At 42.1% G+C, this 23,633-nt stretch overlaps 4 protein-coding genes across 4 annotated transcripts in view; 2 read left to right on the top strand and 2 right to left on the bottom strand.

Moving 5' to 3' along the window:
- atp10d (ATPase phospholipid transporting 10D) overlaps nucleotides 1-412 on the bottom strand; it is a 36,334-nt gene extending 35,922 nt beyond the window's left edge. The window contains exon 1 of the mRNA XM_037796437.1: nucleotides 269-412. The gene's annotated coding sequence lies outside the window, so the exon portion shown is untranslated. The remainder of the gene's footprint in view (nucleotides 1-268) is intronic.
- LOC119474418 overlaps nucleotides 1-23,633 on the top strand; it is an 813,351-nt gene that overhangs the window by 176,135 nt on the left and 613,583 nt on the right. The window lies entirely within an intron of this gene.
- Nucleotides 917-6,090, top strand: commd8 (COMM domain containing 8). Its single transcript, XM_037796483.1, has 5 exons — nucleotides 917-1,045; nucleotides 2,372-2,527; nucleotides 2,881-3,033; nucleotides 3,386-3,541; nucleotides 5,835-6,090. Exons 1-5 carry the CDS (start codon nucleotides 1,001-1,003, stop codon nucleotides 5,853-5,855), a joined length of 531 nt encoding a protein of 176 aa, XP_037652411.1. The 5' UTR covers nucleotides 917-1,000; the 3' UTR covers nucleotides 5,856-6,090.
- The window catches only part of gabrb1 (gamma-aminobutyric acid type A receptor subunit beta1), a 55,065-nt gene continuing 45,712 nt past the window's right edge, over nucleotides 14,281-23,633 (bottom strand). The window contains exons 8-9 of the mRNA XM_037796464.1: nucleotides 16,410-16,663; nucleotides 14,281-15,431 (exon numbers count right to left, since the gene is read on the bottom strand). Of these exons, the coding sequence (XP_037652392.1) occupies nucleotides 15,090-15,431; nucleotides 16,410-16,663 (596 nt within the window). The 3' untranslated portion in view covers nucleotides 14,281-15,089. The remainder of the gene's footprint in view (nucleotides 15,432-16,409; nucleotides 16,664-23,633) is intronic.

Raw genomic sequence — 23,633 nt, 5'->3', positions numbered from 1 at the left:
GCCTGTAACCCACATTAGCCCACTTCTTGCTATGTCACTGCAGGTACAGCAGCTATGATGATGTTTGTGTTTACAGCACACACAGATACTCGATCAGCTGAAAACAGTCAGTTAATACACCATGAATACAGTAGACCTCAGTAACCTACAGTAGCCTACAGTGTTGTTCACCATTACTGTAATGATTGAACACCTGTATACGTCTCTTCCTGGAAGAGACAGGTGAATGATTAATCCACAGCAGAGACAGAGACAGGTCAGCACTCACCCTGTTGTATGTCCATACGCTGCCCGTCTTCAAGTGAAGCAACATCGGCCACTGTATGTGTGTCTCCTCGGTCACATCGCTGTTCCTCCAGATCACCGTGAGACGACCGGCCACGGGACCTCACTAACAAACAAACACCCTTCAGCACAAAGCAGGATGTGAAATACTTGCCGTTATCGCCTCGGCGGCTGCGAGACGTTCCCCGTCACCGCGGAGCGACGTCCAACAGAACTCCACTGACAAATTGTTAAATTTCCCCAAAAGATCTTAACAATCGATAGTACATGCGTAGTTTGTTGCGAATTAATAAAAAGTAGGAAGTATTGGCCTTTGTATTACATTCGGCATTCAAGTGATTCATCGTTTACATGTTTTGAAGTAACACTTTAGATATTTTAAACTGCTTGCTCTGCCTTGTTGCCTCCTTGCCAACAATCAAGGTCACACTAAATTGGTAGATTTTGACATGGAGTTTGGCGTGCGAGCCAACATCAGTGACATTGTCTATGATAACCGGGGCGACAGTTGTAACAGTCGTTTCATAGCAAAGCACAGATATATATACATACCGAATGACATGTAATCAACAGTATTTTCATCTACTGACGTTATAAAGCGAATACTAAGAAATCAATGGAGATGATGAAGCTCATTTTTCCCAGGCCATTGAACGCAGCTCACAATACCATGTGACTGACGTCAGCTGACCAGCAGGCGGAACTAGATGACAACATGGTGGTTTCACTGAGCAGGCTGCCTGTCACAGACTGTCTGAAAGTAAGTACCAGGCTTTGTATTCCTGAATAATGTTTCTCCTTTAGTTTTCTAAATGTCTAATGGAACAGCTCTGACTCACAGCTCCTCTTCCTCCTCTTCCTCCCGACCTACCGGACACACAGTCAGCAGCACCCATAGGTGCACAAAGTCCCATCTCTCTGAATGTTACTCTTACTGCAGCGGTACTGAACAGGATGGTTCACATGTTGCTCTATTCAGACGGGCAACTGTTCTTTAAACTATTAGTACTGGCACAGTGCAGATTGTGTTAAACTAAATGAGTTCTGTAAAGTGTGAAAGATATTCACACTTTCAAACTTCCCAGATCAAAACTCATCAGAGAAACAATTAAAACACCAACGAGGGCTCCTTCTAACCGTAGTGAGGTAGACAACCAGCTACAAGCTCATTATAATCACAACGAGCCTTCAGTCCTCCGAGCTGGACACATTACATTGACTTCTTCTTCTTCAATCTTCTCCTTCTTAGATCTTCTTCTTCTTTCTTCTTCGCTGCCTCCCTCAGGTTTTACCCGTCCACTACCCCTACTCTACAACAGTCTTTTAAAGGTCCCATATCATGCTCATTTTCAGGTTCATACTTGTAATTTGTGTTTCTACTAGAACATGTTTACATGTATATTCCTCATACTGTCAGGCTGAATATGCCTGTATTTACCCTCTGTCTGAAACGCTCTGTTTCAGCGCATTTTGACGGAATTACAACAGAATTGCATTGCTAGGCAAAAGTTTGGATCCATGTTTACTTCCTGTCAGCTGATGACATTCTCATACACTGCAACCAGGAATAAACTGGGACACGTTTAGAATGTTTGTCAACGGTCTAAATATTTTTATATTGGTGACATCACAAATGGACAGAAATCCTGACAGCTTGTTTCAAATGCAGAGTTTCTGAATACGGGCTGTGTGTATTTCCCTGTGTTTTCGATACTTTCATAGTATTTATATAGGACTTAAACCTGCTTTATAATAAAAAAAATTAAAATCTCACTTTTTTATAATATGGGACCTTTAAATTAATCCAGTGTTGATCAGAAACCTAAAAATCAACCTTCTTCCCTCCACCGTGTCCCTGCATCCAAGCAAATCCTCTACCCTTTTCTCCACTGGTGCCACCCTCTGCAAACCTGCTATCATACTCCGTCTATTTAACTCATACTTTATGCATGAAGTACGTACATGTTCAACTGGACAAATTGAAAAAAAATTACAAAATGCCAAAATTGAAATACCCAGGGACCAGCTTGTTTTTTTCTAATAACCAAATGCTAAACCGTGATATACATTGTTGTCTGGTGTGTAGTTTTGTCACAGGGTGGTGGATGGACTGTGTGGGCGGGAGCCTCCTCGCAGGGGGGATTACAGTGGTACCTGGAGCTTGGAGGAGTGGCTAGAGCTGCTCAACTCCCTCACAGCCCTCTTCCGCCTGGCAGTGGGGAACAACAGCTCTGATGAAGAGGTGAGAGAACAACAGAACAGGATCAACTGGTTTAGCTAAGGTTGTGGTTGCCATTTAGAATGAGGATGAAAAGAGAGCTCCCTTTAATTATTACATTATGTGAGGTTATTACAGATTATTAACAAGGGTATTACATTATGTGCCCAGATTGTTACTATGTTATTGAATTGATGTGTTGAAAATGCAGTCTTATGTTACATTCATCTGTGTAATATCTGTTCATACAGCACTCAATCTGTGTGAATGCAGCAGTTAAAGAACAGCTGGATGTATGGTAAACTGTGGTGGTCAATAGCAGTGAGTGGCTGCTCTCAGGTCATGTTCTCAGGTCTCCCCCTGCTGGCTGTTTGTAGGTGCTGGCAGGGCTGGCAGATGTGGGCAGCTGCCACGCTGAGGCTGTGCTGAGTGTGCTAAGAGCCAGACGGGAGGAGATCCACAACGCTCTGCTGGACAGAACCAACTCCATCTCCTCTGCTACTCTGCAGGACTTTGACTGGCAACTTAAGGTGAATTAATGCTTTATTCTTCAGTGTTCAGTCAAACCCTATTTGTTGCAAAGCTTTTGGTGCTTCATCAGAGCATGATACAGAGCAACCACACAGAACAAAAGCTCTCTTGCAGAGGAGGAGTTAGCAGTCAGCACACCTGATAGCAGACAGGGAGAAACACACTTGAGAATATTACGAAGCATTATACGAAAATATGCTATACTATTTAAATGTGTATTTTTTTTTTTTACATGTTCGTGTTTGACATAACTAACATAGAAGGGTAGACTCGAACCTAAATAAAAAAAAAAAAAATAAAAAATTTCACCTCTTCTGTTTCCTGTTCCTGTCTCCTGTCCTCTCCCTCCAGCTCGCTCTGTCCAGTGATAAGATCTCATCTCTCCACACTCCTCTGCTCAGTCTCAGTCTGGATGTGAGAGAGAACAGAGCCCTCCGTTCTGTCACCATGGAGATGAACAGAGAGGAGTTAAACACCCTCATCAGTTCACTAGAGGCTGCTAATAAGGTACAACACACAAACACACACACGCACAAACTAAATACTTAATTATTTTTAGTTAGTTAAAGGAGCTAAAGTCGATATTCAGAGCATTAATAAAGCAGGAAACAACTGTTTGGTATGTAAAGATATAGAGGAGTAATGTTTACCTGAGCAGAGAATGAAGTCTCTCTCTCTCTCTCTCTGTGTGTGTTGTAATTCAAGCTTCTCTGTGTTTTTGTTGACATAACCGGGCCGGCTGCGTGTACCTTTTAATGCTTGTTAGTGCATGTGAGCGCGCCCCACTGGCTAGCTAATCGCCGCCTCTCTGCACCGCGCCCGTACGGCGGTTATCGCTGATAACGGCGTCCTGACCCACGGCGTCGCCATCGAAGTGTAGCGCCCATCCTCCGGTTCCACTCACTGTTAGCTCTGTCGGCACCGTTACCATTGTTTGCACTGTTCGCGCTAACAGCTGCTAGCCACCGGCTCAGCTGTTGGCATGTTGAGAGCCGTGTGGAGGCAATCCCTCCATCCTACTGTAGATATGCTCTGAATTTCAAATTAAGCACCTTTAATCAATAGATTAGTCTATTGACATTAAAATACAAATATTTTATTTTTAATTTATTTAGCATTGCATTCTTATAACATTTACGGTGTTGCAACAGACAGTTTAAAAAAAAAAAAAAGTTCAAAATTGATGCAGCAGAACCAGAGATAACGCCTTTTTTTAATCCTAGTCAAAACTTGGAGCTTACATTACCCACAATGCAACTTGACCACCGACAGTTTCAAACTTCATCACTTGAGGACATTGTCACACTGCTCCCTCTGGAGACAACAAAACGTCTTCACATATGCAGTAGTACTCCTCAACATCAGGAAACACGTTGATGTGTGAAGGTAAAATGATGTGTTCTTGGAAACTTTGGTGGTATTTAAGTTTTCTGACTTTTTCTGCACAAAACGTGTTAAGCTGCAGCCCTTTATTTTATTAGAAATGTATGAAAAGCAAACATCAGTCTATAATGAACTCTGGGTTAGACTAAGGGTCAAGGTTGATAATTAATCCATTACGTAGTGAGTAGATATTCATAAGGTGTTATAATGCAATAGAAGAAAACACTACCACCTGCTAAATGTTCCACATTCATGGAGAATAAACACTAGGTGGTGGCATTGTTACAGCATGAAGACAGAGCTCTTCAGTATGATTAAGGCATACAGAATTGGTATATTAGATCTTGTTGGCTTCATCATGACAGCAAGAAAACAACTATAGTATACTTTAAATCCAATCATTATATCTCTGGTTTCCTGCCTCACAAACATGAATTCTTTCACATTAAGATTCTGTGTAAAATACATACACACACACACACACACACACACACACACACACACACACACACACACACAAACACACCTATGTATGATCACACTGAATTCAAAATCAGATTTCACGGTACTACTCAGAGTCAGAAAGTCAGAAAGTATTGAGACGGTCTAACACATTTTTGGTTTTGGACTTTGATGTCATTTATTGACAATAAGAAAAATACAGAATAACTTCATCATGTCCCTTTAAAGCTGCATTCATTTCTTGGGTGGTATTTTCTCCAGAACAGGCTGAAAATCACACATTTTACACACCATTACCTTTATAAAGTTGCTCTTGCCTGTGTGTTAGCAAACAGTTACTTATTTCCACGTCATCCAGCACACACAGAGCAAAATTGCCATTCATTCGGAGACATGTTTGTGTCCACCTGATAAAAGTCCAAAGTCCAATAATCCCTCTGCTTTTGGTCTCCACCGACTCCTGAGAAAAATATCTGGCTCTTTAGCTGCTAAATGCTCCACTATGTTCACCAGCTAGTCTCTCTAACGGTGCATAAAACCAAAACAATGAGCCGGAAGGTGCTAAAAAAAACTCCATAGAGCAGAGGGGAACTGCAGAGCTGATGATAATTCTCTGTAAGTCCATCACAAAAAGTGACAACTTTCACACTGCGCAGTCATTGCATTTATTGTTAATATAAAAGTATTTAGTTATGCAGCTTTATATATCACAGTTATTGAATTAAAATGCTTATTTAAAATGTTGGCTCTGAGTAATTCAATCCAAAAAATAATAGCGCAGGCCCTCAAAACACGGTCCAACTTTTGCTGCCTTTTACAAAACTATAAACCATCTGCGAATAATTTAGCTATGACATCCATTTTGTTCCACTGATTTTATGTGAGTAGTATACTGTATATCTGCACTTAATCCGTCAAATGAAATGCTAATGATTGATATGTTTGTTTCTTGCAGGTGGCGCTGCAGTTGAAATGATGGAAAAATTGTGGATCACCGATTTAAACTAAAGGAAGCCCAGTGGATGGATGACATGGTGTCGATTCTCTGCCATGATGTTGTTTGTTGGAGACACAATGACTGTCTGGAATTTCAATAGTGTATATGAGCAGTTGAACACTCTCACTTTATGTTTTTGTAATACACTGTGTTGTATCATGAATGTGTCAAATAAATGTCTCTTTGCCTTTTGATTATGAGGAATCTTATTCAACTAGTGTCCATTCATTTTTACAAATAGTAGAAAGACAGTTATGTATGGTGTTCAGTTTTGATATATATCATTTATATATATACTGTATATATGTGGGTGTATGTGTGTATGTATATGTTTCCTGCTGTTGAAATGTGGCAGCAAGTCCTCTTTTCACATAAATAATGCTAAAAACACAGAAAGTCTCACTCACATCACATCAGAACTGTCACAAGAGTCTCTAAGTACAAGCTGACCTGCAAACATACAAATATAAATACAGTATATGCAACAGTGGCAGTTGGTGACTCAAAATATTGGGGAGGACAGCAGGAAAACCAACACACGGTGCCATGTTATTTTACACTAGTTGGATACTCTCTTTCTTTATTAAACAACAGAACATAATTCACATTCAGTATAACAATAACAAAAGAGCCAGGGGTATATCACACTACATAAATATATTAAAACCTACATATGGGCCTATTGAGTGTCTTAATAGCCTTTTTCTTAGTCAAATTAGAAAGTGGTTTCACATATTGCTCATCATCCTTCAAGAAAACAACAAAAATAAGGTATTTATTGTTTAATTTATATTCATGAATAAAAGATTAAAAGAGAATAGCACCTACAGTATATAGCACCTTTCAAAGAAGTCAAATGCAATTCAAAGTGCTGGACAGATGATTGACAGTGTTAAAAATGGATTTAGAGACTAATACACCAAAACAACCAATATAAAAGTTAATTGAATAAGAAAGCAATAACTGATGGGTATTTAAGATAATAAAAGATAAATAAAATACAAGGAAATAAAAATAAATAAACAAAAATGATGAAACTACACAAAATAAGCAGATTCTATTAAAATAATACAATTTTTACAAAATAAAATAGAATAAATGAGATAATATAATCGGCAATACCATGTTGATTAAATAAAATAGAGTAAAATAAATACTATAATGATGATGATAAATAAAATAAGTATAAACAATAAAAAACATAAAATTATAATATTTAAAACACTACATAAAAGCCAGACTAAATAGATGGGTGTTTAGTTTACATTTAAAAATATCTATCAATCAATGACAGATCTGCAAAGGTCTATCTGTCTTTTTTAATTTCTGCATGTAGAGATTCACTTCCTTATCCTTATTCACTATTAGGTAATTGTGAGGAAGCATGCAGACCTTCTTCCAGTAGTCTATATATCATTTACAAACTGATTCCAATATGCCATGATGACATATCAACATCTCTTTGAAACAGGGCATCTATGGCTCTGTCATTATTTTGGAGATGTGGTGAGAAACATATTCTTTGTACTGGGGAGTCAGCTGGGTTGGACTTATCTCTACTTATTAAGCAGTAAAACAACGACTTACAAGATTTCTAAGAAACAATCACTGCAGTCTCTGCGTGGGGATGAACCTTGTGTGTGCATCTGTGTCACTAGAAGTCTGTCAGTCCAACGAGGGTGACGCAGCGCCCAGTACGTTACAGTGGGAACACCCACCATGCCGTGCAGCCCATGCAGCGGTCTGTCGTCCATACCGGGATCCGGTCCGGGGTGAGCGGAGTACAGAAGCACATGTTGGGCCGGGACACCGGCTTCCGCCGTAGTTCCGCCATCAGTCCAGCCCGTACAGCTGAGGCAGCTGGGCCCGCGCCAGCAGAGCGGAGCACTCCATTCTCCCTGACAGCGCCCTGACGCTGTCAAGATGATGTTTGTGTCCAGGCTGTGGTCTTCCAGTCGATTAGACAGCCGGCTGTCTGATAAATAACGAGGCTGGGCACAACTGCTGGCAGACACAGTCATGCTAAATGTGCTGAGGGCATTCGTCTTCATCCCAGAGCTTCACGTTTATCCGAGATATATAATCTCTCCAGCGTGTTCTGGGTCCACCCTGTGGCCTCTTACCAGTTGGCTGTGCCTAGAAAACCTCCAAAAGGATGCATCAAGGAGGATCCTGATCAGATGCCCGAACCACCTCAGCTGGACCTTTTCGACGTGAAGGAGCAGCGGCTTTAACCCGAGCTCCCTCCGGATGTCTGAGCTCCTCACCCTATCTCTAAGGCTGAGCCCAGCTTCCCTACGGAGGAAACTCATTTTGGCCGCTTGTATCCGCGATCTCATCCTTTCGGTCACTACCCAAAGCTCATGACTATAGGTGAGGGTTGGAACGTAGATGGACCGGTAAATCAATTGCTTTGCCTTCCGGCTCAGCTCCCTCTTCACCACAACGGTCCGGTACAGCGCCTGCATCTGCCTGTCCACCTCACGCTCCATTTTACCCTCACTTGTGACCAAGACCCCGAGATACTTAAACTCCCTCGCTTGGGGCAGTAACTCACTCCCAACCCGGAGGGTGCAGTCCACCGTTTTCCGGCAGAGAACTAAGGCCTCAGACTTGGAGGTACTGACTCTCATCCCGACCGCTTCACACGCGGCTGCAAACCACCCCAATGCATGCTGAAGGTCACGGTCTGATGAAGCCAACAGAACCACATCATCTGCAAAGAGCAGAGACGCAATTCTGTGGTCCCCAAACCGGACACTCTGCTCCCCCCGGCTGCACCTTGAGATCCTGTCCATGAAAATCACAAACAGGATTGGTGACAAGGGACAACCCTGGCGGAGGCCAACACCCACCGGAAACGTGTTTGACTTTGTGCCGAAGAGACTCGGTTGTTTATGACCAAATTATGAACCAGCTTCGTGACCGCGGTGTCATCCATGTCATGTCCTGCCTCCTGCACGCTCTACCCAGGTGCCACCCCTCGCCTAAACCAAACGGAGTACTTTCAGTAGGTGAGAATGGCACGGACAATCTCCTGTTGTGGGCTTCATGTGTGAAAAGGCAACTCCGGACAGTGTCCAGACCTGATTCTCTGGACATTGTCCGGACTTCATAACTCAAGCACGTTCCAAGTGTCTGTAAGTTGATTTCCCTACTGCAGTGAAATTAACTGAACTGACAACAATGGTTGACTGGAAGTCATTAGTAAAGTCTTCAATAATCTACAACACTGCAGCATGCTTTGGAAATTATCCGTAGTAAGGTATAGGGGAAATAAGATGCATGTTACATATGTTACATAGATTCAATAAACGACACATGCAGTTCTTTTGTGAATTTTTGTTCCATTTCTGCGGCTGAATTGAGTTAAAAAGTTGAAAAAATAATTTGCCAATGCCCTCTTTGCCCAGCTATAAAGCCACCCACCAGTGCTTGCTTCACTTACTGTAAAGCAGTGAACTATCATCTCACCAGACTCCTTCAAGATTCACCACCGCATTTGAACTTTTGCAGCCGTCCACTGAACCATGCACAAGGATAAGCTCAAACTGTTTGGATGTCTCAAATTTGCTGGTTAGAGGGCATAATGCTGACATTGTACCCTCTGTAAAGTTGGGTTAACTTGATTCAGCACATATGGAATGACATGCTAATATCTGAAAAAATATATATATATCCAGTGGAATTTTTTTTTAACTTGTAGACAAATTAGCTTGGTGTGAGCAACATCTCAAAACTTGTCCACATGTTTCAGGTGACTTAAAGGGACTATTTGTAACTTTCAGAAATGCTTCTTAACAGCGACACCTGTGGCCTTGAAATCAACGAAAGTCAGCGTCGAGCTCGCGTTTGCTCGCTCTAAATATACCTGAACGAGCATCGCTCAAAACAGTGAGGTGACACACGTCAGCTAAAACCACAATATCACTCTATATTTCAGCTGCTTGGCAGTAATGTTAGCTGACCAGACGAAAGTCTCTCTATGAACATGATTTAGATCTGATCTTAGTGTTGGCTTTTCCTGCCTCAGCGCAGGCTGATGCAGCGGGGCTCTGCAGCGTGTCTCCCTGCTCTCTCCGCCCGCAGCCGGAGTGAGCAGAGGAGACACCGGCACCCGGTAGGTAACGAGACGATAACGTTACTCGCTGAGGAGCTCCGTCACTTCACAAGACACGGGAAACCTCTGTTGGTCTGAAGAAGCTGCAGCATTTATTTCTGCACAAACGTCCACTGTACATTCACTAGATATTTTCAGAGCTACTAACTCTTCTGCAGTGTGGAGTGAGCGCGCGTTCACGTCTAGAGGTGGAGCAAGCTGAGCGAGAACGCGAGCGCTGTCTGAGTGAAGGCAGGCAGGCAGAGGAGGAGAGGCAGACGCGAACGCGCATGTGTGGCGACCCGCTACATTTATACGCGTAAAAAGTTACAAACAGTCCCGTTAAGAGACAAGTAAAAAGTTGCCTTTTTTCTGTCTCGAAAGAGTCTGCTTTTACTGTGACGTGTGAGTGTGAGCCAGTTGACCTCTATTTGTTAGATACAGAACACATCCCTAAATTTAATGTTTTTTCTATGAGGTTCATATTATCATGGCTGGATTAACCTGTTAGGGGGCTTTGGGCTCCTATTATCACCCCCAACCTCCATCCGTAGTGTGTTTAACAGTTTTGGGGGTTTATTTAACAACAAAAACAAACCAACAAACAAAAAACCAAAATATATTAGTTTCTGATAAGCCAACAAAAATACACTTTATATGTAGTTGGTCAAGATGTCAGCAATTTTATTGAAACTGCATTCTTTGAAGTCTCTATAAATTGACACAAAGAATTTGTATTTTGTGTTTTCTCCCTCTCACACACATATGCTTATACTAATTTGGCGCACGCACACACTCACACACACACGCACTCTCTCTCTCACACACACACACACACACACACAAACAGGCATTGACAAAACCATTCCTGTTCCTGTCCTGTAAACAAGCAGAAAGACACGCACACAAGCAAACACACCCACACTCCATTCCACTTGAGAGCACATATAGAGCATGAGAGAAAAATTGTACAGTAATATTATACAATAAGAGTCCAGCACATGTCCTCCCCCTCCACAGCCCGTAGGCAAACCAGTTGTTCAGGGCTTCCATTAGTTTGTCTGTTCACAGAAAACATGTGTCCATCTCCTCTGAGTCCTTTGTTGTGAAGAAAGCCGAGTTGTTTTTCTTTTCTTTCTTCACCTCCTTTCTGTCCGCTCCACTCTGTCTAGAAACAGCAACACTGGTAGCATGGAGACCAGCCTTGCAGGAGATTTTTTCAGCATTGAATTCAAAAGATTGTCATCGTAATGCTGGAATTTCTTACTACTACAATCTACGCTTAGATATTGGTACTGTACAGCTTAAGAAAAGATCTTAAAGTGTCCACTTGTGTTTTTGGTTCTCCTTGTTCTTCTTAATCTAAAAAAAGTACAAGATGATTTATCTTAAATTCTACTCACTAGATACAAGTTAAGTTAAACCCTGTGAAAATATTGAGATTCTGGGTAAAGGCACAATATTCAGCCATGAGGAAAGAGCACACTGCTACTATTGCGTCCTGTAGAAGCCTGGTTTTGCTGCTTTTTTTGTTTGAAGCCCTGATAAGACTAGCAGTCCACATTTGTCCTAACCATGAAGTTGCCGCTGCTACACCGTAACAGTTTGGGTTCAACTGAGGAAACTTTGAGGAAGAAAAAAAAAACACTTTAGTTTAACAACTTATATTTTGTATCCGATTATTCCCTCTTCTTCGTTTCTACTTTTGTAGTTTAGGCCATAATTTCTATGAGTAATCCTATCAGGGAAAGTGGGAAAGACTAACTTTGGGAAACCACTTGATTTTTTCCATGATCTCTTAATACCTGTATTTCATGGGAACTCATTTTTAAATTTACCTCCAAATATATCCAATCTGGATAGCAGTTGGTTTGTTACAACCTGTCTGATCATCTGGCTGCTCAGGTTTGACCCGTTTGACCCAAGTTTGTTGCTGTGTTCTCATATCTCAGCAATTAAGTTGGTGAGCATAATGTTAGCATAACTGATAAAAAATTATGGCTAAATTATGAAAATAAAGACCAAGATGTCCTTTAAGAAAACTCAGCTGTTGATCCACTGTGAACATTCACATCCCACAGCAGACAAACTCACTCAGTGACCAGAAAAATAGAAACCCTACCACAACCAAAGAAGTGAACCCTCCTTTACCATTTGCATATTTCTCTACCAGCAAGCCAGCACCTCTGTTGCAAGTGAGCAGATGCCAGAGAAAGCCAACATGATTGTGTAACACTAAGACTGTAGTTTATGGGCTTTAAAAAGGTCTTCAAATTTAAACAATGAAAGGACTAGAACACAAAGAAACCTCATGAGAATATCTGCTAAGGCCGACCCCCTTGGGTCCACCAAGATAAGTAGAATGTGGGAGATATCAGGTACTCTGGCCAGAACAAGGAATTACACAAACACACAATGTGTCTCAGTCTACCTCTATCGGGCTGCTACAGCAGACAACCACACAGCGTGCCTCTCCTGTCGATAGTAAACTGCTGAAAGTGTTAGAGGCCAAGAACAGCTCACTATCCCAAGAAATTATGTCCATATTGGACAAATTTGTACCTCATGATTTAAGCCTAATTTTAATGTTCAGTGCCAATGCAGGAAGTATTGCGTAAGGTGTAGGGTTTAGGGTGGTGGCATGTGGTGTGCTCAGCTTTCACGCAATTAATGATGACCTTTTAATTAACTGTAACCAGGATCTCTCCCTAAGATTATGACACAGCTGTGTTGAATACTCGATTCTGATTGGTCAATCACGGCGTTCTGTGGTCTGTAATTTCTATATAACAGACCGTTTCTATGTATAATAGACCATTGCTATACTGTATATAGAAGACCGTTGCTATGTATAACAGACCGTTGCTATGTATAGCAGACCGTTGCTATGTATAGCAGACCGTTGCTATGTATAGCAGACCGTTGCTATGTATAGCAGACCATTGCTATGGGCGCAGCTATGATGTCGGACTCTGGCGGACCATTTTTGTGTCAAGATATTGATTTCTTCAGTAAGTAGCCATTTAATAAGCGGGATAATGTACAGCTAGCGGGTCATTGTTGTGAAAGAATCCCCTTCAGGGCGATGAGAGACGCCATGTCGGGGATTCTTTCACAACAATGACCTAGCCGGTATACATTATCCCTTACTTAAACTAGGTATTTTTGTTGACTGAGCCCAACCATACAGTACTTTAACAATTATTTACCATAATCCCAGTCTTTCCCTTACTTTAATCATATCTTGCCTTGTGCAAATATTTTAGAAAGGAGGAATTTAAAAATAAATTGTCATTTCATGTAAACATAATTGTCCAGTATTGAAGTTCTTATCTGGCTACAGAGTTAGATTCTTTTCATTTGTCACCCATGTGTAGATGTTAGAGTTTCTTAGGTAAAAATACTGTCCTCATCACATAACATTAGACATGAACTTGGACTGCCACAGATTATGTGGGAGCAACACTTTCTCATCACTCACGCTTTGTCAGACCCCTTGACGTCACATTTTGTTCGCAGTAAACATGTGCTTGATGTTGTTAATTAAACAAAAACACTTGCTTAGGTTTAGGCAACAAACCCACTTAGTTAGGTGTAAGAAAAATTAAAATGTTGGGGATTTAAATTGCTATCACCTAATTTCACTAATCATGTGAAAATTACATGAACGTTGTGAACAGGGGACACAAACGAACAGCTGATTGTAACGCGAAAGTGAAACTTTATGCACGGGACACAAACAGCTGTCTCATGGATGAAAGCCCTGTGTTTGTTGGGCCCATCTACCACCGCTCCCACCGACCAGGTGAGTGTTTTCTCGCTCTTTAAACTACATCAACACAATCCCGGAGCACTTTCTCTGAGCGTTTGCTATTGCCGCGGACGGGTTTACATTGTAGTTAATTGAAAGCCTGGTGCATTTCCTACAGGCGCTAAAGGGTGCCATGTGCGACGGTATCACACGCCGGTGAGTCTTCTGCCCAGCAGAAGTAGGCAACTAAAACATTTGGTAATCTTAGGAAAAGCTTATTTTAAGGATTGATAAAAAGGCAATTCATTGCAAGGTCTGTAACGGAACACAAACTCCAGTCTCCTATATACTGTAAAGGACACACTACCTCCTGCATTGGCACTGAGTCTTGCTGTCCTCGCCACTAGTTTGTCTTCTAAAATGTATTTTGAACCTCACTGTAGGACTGGAGCTGGAGCAAACGTGAACTTATTACAACTGATACCTAACCTTGACTACATAAGCCTTGATAACGAGATGAAAAGCAATCCACTGAAAAATGGTCCAGTCCTGAAGAGAGTAGCATTGACCTCGTACTGGCCCTTTAATTATTTAACACAACGAGGTGGATGAACCTCTATGCAATTCAGTTATGTACAGTCTAATTTCAGGTTTCAGACAAAAAATGTTCAATAATAGTCTGTAACATCACGTGTTTCGACACCAGCAGCGAGTTTTATCAGGGCTTGAAATTTTGTATGTGATTTTGAAAGCATAGTGACATCATTGGTCATTCTTTACCTGATTTCTTTTAAAGAAAAGTACATTGCACATGCTCACAGACGCTGTGAGAATAACGCTGGTACAATGTTGACATTTTTTTAGTTTTTTTTACCTCAAGCAAACAAAAAGTTGTGTTCCATTCACATGCAAAAAGTGAAATAACAGAAGTTGAGAAAAAGAGATAGAGCAAATGAAAAATCATTTCCCGTAGTTTTGGAGTCTTTTCGGCATGGTTCAACTTAGAAATACCATACCTTTATTGTGTCTTAAATTCTATTATTTTATCTGTCTATTTTGTAAGGATGAGTACAGCAAAAGTGACAGGATTTATAATAAATTATACCTGTTCAATATATATATATATACATATATATATATACACACACATATACATACTGTATATATATACAGTATATACATATACATATATATATACAGTATATAATTGTATTTACATTGTAAAGATATCCAGTACTACTCATTCCAAAACAGGATTTATACAAATGGACTGAACGCTCCTTAATTTTCATCGCTGTACAAGACTTAGGTAGCTATCAAATCATTAGAAGTGGTGTTGCCACACAGGCTCACTACTGCCACCCTATTGGACATAGTAAAGCCAGTAGACCAGGTTGAAGAAGGTGAAAGCGATTGGGAACACGACACGGGACCACTTGTCTATGGCGTTGACATCCGTGAGGTCGGGGATCTTGACTTTGAGCTGTGAGGCCCTCCTCCGCAAGCGGCCCTTCTTGTGGCCCATCGGCCGGTCAATGGCCGGTCGTCCGTACAGGTCTCGGCTGGTCATGGGCTTGCGGTACTGTATGCTGGCACTGTCGTAAGAGAACATGGTAGCCCGAGGGTCATTGAGAACGCCCATCATATCCGATCCACCCATCTCACTGGTTAGGTTGGTCAGGAGGATGTTGCCATGAGCATCAACCTGAGGAAGGTGGTTATCCGATTTCATTAAATTCATATTGTAACCAAAACCCAAATTGAATGCAAAGTCAAAGGCTGGATCCCTAACAACAAGCAGCATCCTATTTAGAGGAAATGTATGGGAATTTGAATATTGTGCCTTGGACTGCCCCATACAAGTTAGACCTGTAGGAACCTTAAGGAATCTTTTTTTCAAACAATTTTAAAGGAAGCAGCTTTGAGGAGCTGGAAATCCCACAACAGCAAAGAGGGGGAGGTAAAACAAAACTCAAGGTTAAGGGATCGTCTAACAGCATCTGAAACACCCTCCTCCCACATCTGCATCCGACAAGTCTTGCAACTTTCTGAAACCGACAATCTGACAATCCCGTCCACTTTCTATGTATGGTGCGATTGGCCAGGTGTACGGAGGTGTTACAGAGGGCAGTGTTTGAACTTCACTCTTTTACATGGTTAACACAACTACTGCTGCCACTTTTCAATTGTGAGAGGTAAAGCTCCAGCAAGACTCGTAGTATGCAGAACAACATTATTGTTAGGCTTTATTGTTCCAGTTTATGGCCTTCATCTAGGTCATCTTGACCTCTTCGGTCTTTCTCCTTTCTCCATGTTGTGCTGGAAATCCCTCCCCTAGTTTTTGATTTCGAGGCAGCCTTTGACTGGGAACTGGTATAGACACTTTTGCCAATAGACATGGTCAAACAACAGGTTTTACAACCTAGTTACTTTAAAGAATACTGAAAAAGTGTCTCATTAAAAGTGAGTGCAAGTGATTAACACTGTGCATGATTCTTTGGTTTTGGGATTTCTTGCATGCAAGAACTTGGTCGTAATTGTTATGTGAAAACTAAGCTACCATTTTCACACCACTGTGAATCTATTCCAAGAATATACAGTATCAGTGAAAAATAAGGAGACAGCTTTCACACAATGAGTATCTTGAATATATACAGTATATATAGTAAATCTCCTTTCCCACCTGCACTTTTTTGCTCTCCAGTCTGCTCTTATTCTCGTTGTTGGACTTGGCAGCCTTTTCTGCCACTTTTTTCTGCAGGTGAGGACCTCGACCGAAGAAGATGTAGTTGACGAAGGCGTACTCCAGCAAGGCCAGAAAGACAAACACAAAGCAACCCATGAGGTAAATGTCAATGGCCTTGACATAGGGGATCTTGGGTAGAGTCTCCCTAAGGTGGGTATTGATGGTGGTCATGGTCAGCACCGTGGTTATACCTGCAAACAAGCAGATGTGGGATGGAGGGGATGGTTAGAAGGAAGTCTTTCAGTAAGACTGCATGCTGAGGGAACACCATAGAGCTACAGAAGAAATAAGGCTTTCATAAGCACTTATTGCAAAACAACCATCATATACTGTACATACAGTCTTTAGCTGTTAAAAAGGAATGGCGATCATTTCCAGTGACTCAATGACTGTGTTTACATGGACATGAAATAACTCGTTTATGAGGCTCATCCCGGTTATCATCATATTCGGGATATGGTGTTTACATGAGCACAGAGAAATCAAGTAATCTATACTCCCCGTATATATGATAAATACTAGTAGCCTGGTTACTGATTACTGTATTCTATTTGCGCTTACGCTGTGATGTTTACAAAAACAAACCAGCAATTTTTTAAACTCTAATCTGACATTCCTGGAAGACAGGAAACCTTAAATTAATTTGAATGTGACTAAAATGTATCCACTTTGGCTTGTGTTGGGCTTAGCACGATTATATGCCAACATCGCGTTGCAGGTTTTAGCTTCACCTTAGAGCGACAGGAAATATTAAGGTCCTCCACTTTGACCAGTGTCAGCCGGTCACTTTCACTGCCACCACGTAGGACAATGGAGCTGTGGATGGAGATAAGCAGCCGTGACTGGTGAGATAGAGTTCTCATGATGAAGTTCTTTGATTCTGAGTGGAGAGAAACTTTCCGCATGAGTACGAAATCCTTTTACCGACTGTGTGACACAGTTGAAGCGTTCATGAGACCAAAAGAAACAACAATACGAACACCAGTTCCGTAACTGATGAAAGTGGCACACCCGTTCACAGAAGCACAGTCAAAAAATTGGTATGTTCTGTCGCGGTATGGTGGACAAAGCTATGAGTCACTTCATAAAAGTCCCAAGCCAGGAGGAAGCGATCCAAATAGCCGAGCACTTTTAATGGGGTTACAGACCTCCCCAAGTGATCGGCTGTGTAGATGGAAGCCACATACCCATTCTGCTCCTGGCGGCTACCGAAAAGGGTGGGCTTTTAACATCCTACAGGGTGTTGTGGATAATCAATACTGGTATGTTTACTTTTAGGGCCCGAGCACCGACGATGTCGGTTGGCGAAGGCCCTATTGAAACTGTAATTAGGGCACTGATGAAGTCGGAGCCGAGGACCTATTGAAATTCAATGCTGATTATTATTAGGGTTCAGGGGCAGAACCCTTCTAAGTTTGTGCCGGTTTACTAGGGCCTGAGCACCGACAACGTCGAGCCACGAGGACCCTATTGAAACTGTAATGTTTATTATTATTACCTCCGCTAAAGCCGAAAGCCTGGGAAGGAGGTTATGTTTTCACCGGCGTTGGTTTGTCTGTTAGCACGATTACTCCAAAAGTCTGCGATGGCTTTGAATGACATTTTTTGGAGGGGTGGGTGTGGCACAATGAACAATCCATTAGATTTTGGTGGTGATCCGGATCATGGTCCGGATTCAGGATTTTTTTTAAGCATTGCGATCAGCAAGGGAGAGAGGGGGGGGGGGGGGGACAACAACTGTAGAATCGGTGTTCCCCCCACAGCTCTCTCTGTCTCTCTCTCTGAAGGAAGAAGGCGAGGTCATGCGTCATCAACGCATCATCAGTTACACTGTCCTTGTGTTATACCTAGACATCTTAATGTTCTGGCTGATCAGAATGCTTAAAAAAATTCCTGAATCCGGATCATGATCCAGATCGCCACCAAAATGGATTGCTCATTGTGCCACACCACACCCCTCCAAAACATTTCATTCAAATCCATCGCAGACTTTTGGAGTAATCCTACAAACGGACAAACCAACAAACCAACAAACCAACAAACCAACGTCGGTGAAAACATAACCTCCTTCCTAGGCCTTCGGCCTTGGCGGAGGTAATAAGAGTTTTGTTCATAATGTAATAAGTTATTACATTATTAAATTATTTTCATAATTCATCTTTCTATTGCCCATTAAAATGTAAAATAATGAAATACTTTTATAATTTTGTCCATTTATTCATAGATTAATAAATGAATTTGAAAACAATTATTAATGTCTATTTTTATTGTACAATTAGTTATTAATCAAATCAAATTAAATGCTCTATTACTATTTACGTGACTCTTGTGGTCCTCCATACACAACAACGTAGTCGGGGGTATATAGCGCTCCGCGTGTCCTTCCGTCCATTCGCGTGTCACACTTTCGTTTCCGGAGCAGAACTCAGAAACTATTTAACTTAGGAACTTCAAACTTGGTGTGATGGTTGACAGTGTGGTGTAGTTGTGCCTTTTGGGGATCAGAAGTTCAGGGTGCCCATTAGTTAATTAGTTAATGACCTTTAATTCCATTAGTTCCAAAAGGGCAAAACCTTTGGCCCTACTTTAGTAGGGGTCAAGCAGTGAGCGGGGGTATGTCAGCCATGCTCACTTTTGCCTTGTTAATTTAAAGCAACTGGACATTGTCAAGAGGACATTTTCATCAATCAGCTCCATATTGATGAAGCTTCTTGGATGTGAGACTACAAGATATCCAGTGACCTGGACAAATGAGAACCTTTATACCAATTTAATATAGGGGTGATTCTTAGCATGTGAAATACTTATTATACACTATACTACTATACATAATTATTCCTTACTGTAATTGTTAGCTGATCCAAGCAGCAAACTTTAGGTAACAATCTACAAAACTGCTAAAAAAAAGAAAAAAAAGAAAAAGAAAAGTCTTTCATTTCATGTGAACTCTTTTAAATGTAGATGACTCAACACTACTGGTTTCCCATAATAATAAAAGCATAGTTATAAGTACGCAGAGTGAAGAACTTCCTAATGTCAGCAGGTGAATAACCGATAACAAGCTTTCACTCCATTTAGGAAAAACGGAATCCATACTGTTTGTTTGGGTCAAAGATGAAATTGAAAAGGTCCCCTGGCTTTCATGTTGTTGGTGGTGACACTGCGCCTGCAGCTAAGGAGTCAGTCAATTACCTTGGATGTGTGCTGGATATATGTCGGGATTATAGGTCAGGCTGAAAAGGTGCTAACCAAGATCAATCAAAGAATTTCAAAAATTCTGAACAAGACAGCGATGATGACCCCGGCAGGAGCTCTTGTCTAGCCTTAGTTTGACAATGACTGCTGTTCATGGTACCATGGGCTAACTTTGTTCCTTAAAAACAGACTTCAGACTTCTCAAAATAAGGTAGATAGGGTTATTCTTAATCTCCCCATGACAACTCTGTCTCTCAGATCGAGTTGTGCGTGGTACTCAGCTTTGCTGTCCCTCAATACCTAAAAAAATATTTCATACAGGTTTCATACATCCACAGCTATTCGACTTGGGGCAGTTCCACTGAATGTGTTCCTCCCAGGTTTAAGAGTAACCTGGGGAAGGAAACTTCTCTGTACATGGCAGTGAATCTGTGGAGTAGATTGCCAAGAAATCTTAAAATCATAAGCAGCTTGGGAGCTTTCAAGCTGGTGTTTAAGAATTGGCTCAGGGGATATTCACAGTAGGCCAGTATGTCTGATAACAAGGTGCCCTTCTTTATTTTATTACTCTGGTTCTGTATTGAAGTACAGTGAATAACATCCTGAATGACAGTGTAGGGACAGGTGATGATTGTATTGTATTGCATTGTATTGTATTATTTGTATTGTTTTTGACAAATGTTTTTGTTGTGTCATGTGACCACTTTGGAAATTAGCCTTAGGGCTTTATTGCGTTATCCTGACTTTTCCCTCTTATGTAAGCACTCACTGACCTGGCTTAGCTGCTGTTTGTTTGTTTTTTATGAAATTGTCTAATAAAATCAATCAGTCAGTACTCAATACTGATCCTCACGCTGGCTTCAATACTGTACCTCATGCTGGCCTCAATGCAGTCCCTCACGCTGGTCTCATTAATAATCCTCTACTTGGCCCTCTATGCAGTCCCCCATGCTTGTCTCAATACTGTACCTCACGCTAGTCTCAATGCTGTACCTCATGCTGGCTTCACTGCAGTCCCTCACGCTGGCCTCAATACTGTACCTCACGTTGGCCTCTATGCAGTCCCTCACGCTGGTCTCAATACTGTACCTCACGCTAGTCTCAATGCTGTTCCTCATGCTGGCCTCAAAACTGTACCTCACACTAGTCTCAATGCTGTACCTCATGCTGGCTTCACTGCAGTCCCTCACACTGATCTCAATACTGTACCTCACACTGATCTCAATGCTGTACCTCACACTGGCCTCAAAACTGTACCTCACACTGGTCTCAATGCTGTACCTCACACTGATCTCAATGCTGTACCTCACACTGATCTCAATGCTGTACCTCACACTGGCCTCAAAACTGTACCTCACGCTAGTCTCAATGCTGTACCTCATGCTGGCTTCAGTGCAGTCCCTCACGCTGGCCTCAATACTGTACCTCACACTGATGCCATTGCTGTACATCACACTGGCCTCAAAACTGTACCTCACGCTAGTCTCAATACTGTACCTCACACTGGTCTCAATACTGTACCTCACACTGGTCTCAATACTGTACCTCACACTGATCTCAATACTGTACCTCACACTGGCCTCAAAACTGTACCTCACGCTAGTCTCAATGCTGTACCTCATGCTGGCTTCAGTGCAGTCCCTCACGCTGGCCTCAATACTGTACCTCACACTGATGTCAGTGCTGTACATCACATTGGCCTCAATACTGTACCTCACACTGATGTCAATGCTGTACATCACACTGGCCTCAAAACTATACCTCACACTGGTCTCAATACTGTACCTCACGCTAGCCTCAATGCTGTACCTCATGCTGGCTTCACTGCAGTCCCTCACACTGATCTCAATGCTGTACCTCACACTGGCCTCAAAACTGTACCTCATACTGGTCTCAATGCTGTACCTCATGCTGGCTTCACTGCAGTCCCTCACGCTGATCTCAATGCTGTACCTCACGCTGGCCTCAATACTGTACCTCACACTGATCTCAATGCTGTACCTTACACTGGCCTCAAAACTGTACCTCACGCTGGCCTCAATACTGTACCTCACACTGATCTCAATGCTGTACCTCATGCTGGTCTCAATACTGTACCTCACGCTAGTCTCAATGCTGTACCTCATGCTGGCTTCACTGCAGTCCCTCACGCTAGTCTCAATACTGTACCTCACGCTGGCCTCAAAACTGTACCTCACACTAGTCTCAATGCTGTACCTCATGCTGGCTTCACTGCAGTCCCTCACGCTAGTCTCAATACTGTACCTCACGCTGGCCTCAAAACTGTACCTCACACTAGTCTCAATGCTGTACCTCATGCTGGCTTCACTGCTGTACCTCACGCTAGTCTCAATACTGTACCTCACGCTGGCCTCAATACTGTACCTCACACTGATCTCAATGCTGTACCTCACGCTGGCCTCAAACTGTACCTCACACTGGTCTCAATACTGTACCTCACGCTAGTCTCAATGCTGTACCTCATGCTGGCTTCACTGCAGTCCCTCACGCTGGCCTCAATACTGTACCTCACACTGATCTCAATGCTGTACCTCATGCTGGCCTCAATGCAGTCCCTCAGACAGGCCTCAGTGCAGTCCTTCAGACTGGCATCAATGCAGTCCCTCAGACTGGCCTTAGTACAGTCCCTCACACTGGCCTCAGTGCAGTCCATCACACTGACCTCAGTACAGTCCCTCACACTGGCCTCAGTGCAGCCCATCACATTGGCCTCAGTATAGTCACTCACACTGGCCTCAGTGCAGTCCATCACACGCTACAGTACAGTCCCTCACACTGATCTTAATGCTGTACCTCATGCTGGCCTCAATGCAGTCCCTCACGCTGGCCTCAATGCAGTCCTTCACGCTGGTCTCAATACTGTACCTCCCACTGATCCCAATGCTGTACCTCATGCTGGCTTCACTGTAGTCACTCACACTAGCCTCAATGCAGCCCCACATGCAGATCCTGATACTGTCCCTCATGTTGGATATTGATACTAGGGCTTGTATAAGGGCCCTAGTATCATATCAATGCTTGGCACTTTCAATAGTTATTAGAGTTTCAAACTTCCACAAATATATATTTGAGATTCTATAGCTGATAATTTGCAGCTTGAGAAAAGCCCAAACTGCTGCATCAGCATTATGAGGCTGCACAAAGTAGCTTGTCGCACTAGTGGCCTTTTCTTTGCACAACAAGCAGCTTTTCGACCAAGATACCCGCTGGATGAGGGCATAGATTGTAGTTCAACACATGTCCTTTGGATGGATCGGAATAAAAACAAACACTCCACTTTTTCAGTTTTAATTTCATTGTGTTTCTCTATCCTGTACAGGTTTGGAAACAGGGTTTTGAACCTGAATTCTTGGTTGGAACATTTTGTGTGTTGTTGGATTTAATGATATTTTTTCACTGCACTTAAAGGAACAGTGTGCAGCATTTAGGGGGATCTATTGGAAGAAATTGAATATAACATTAACAAATATGTTTTGTTTAGTGTGTAATCATCAAATATCTCCTGAAACTAAGAATTGCTGTGCTTTCGTTAGCTTAGAATGAGCCTGTTTTATCTACGTACATACAGAGAGGGTCCTCTTCACGGAGCCGGTCGCCATGTTTCTACAGTAAGGGGAAGATATAGAGGATATGGAGCGTAACGATTGTGCGAGAGCTGTCACTGGCTATATTTCCACACTTTGCTAATTTGCACAATCCATACTGTATGTGGAGGTGGTGAAGATGTGCCAGGTGGAGGTGACTGGAGGAAGCAGAGCGTGTGTGACAGCCACTGCAGCACCGGAGACACAGTCTGATAGTTGAATCAGATAGCTGATCCATTTTGTCTATACTGTATCTGTCCCTATCTAATAAACAACAAATAAATAAATAACTGAATAAGTCATGTCATGTTCATGCTCTGTTCTGATATTCTTAAATGCTGTTTGATGCAATCTTGGATTT

This window comes from Sebastes umbrosus, chromosome 16, assembly GCF_015220745.1.
Source record: "Sebastes umbrosus isolate fSebUmb1 chromosome 16, fSebUmb1.pri, whole genome shotgun sequence".
Taxonomy (NCBI): domain Eukaryota; kingdom Metazoa; phylum Chordata; class Actinopteri; order Perciformes; family Sebastidae; genus Sebastes; species Sebastes umbrosus.
This window is presented reverse-complemented; position numbering and strand designations above follow the sequence as displayed.

Excerpts from the sequence above, each read along its gene's own strand:
- commd8 (XM_037796483.1), top strand. The coding sequence starts at position 1,001 with ATGGTGGTTTCACTGAGCAGGCTGCCTGTCACAGACTGTCTGAAA. Across the intron at positions 1,046-2,371 it reads CTGTCACAGACTGTCTGAAA|TTTTGTCACAGGGTGGTGGA; the intron begins GTAAGTACCAGG and ends TCTGGTGTGTAG. Across the intron at positions 3,034-3,385 it reads ACTTTGACTGGCAACTTAAG|CTCGCTCTGTCCAGTGATAA; the intron begins GTGAATTAATGC and ends CTCTCCCTCCAG.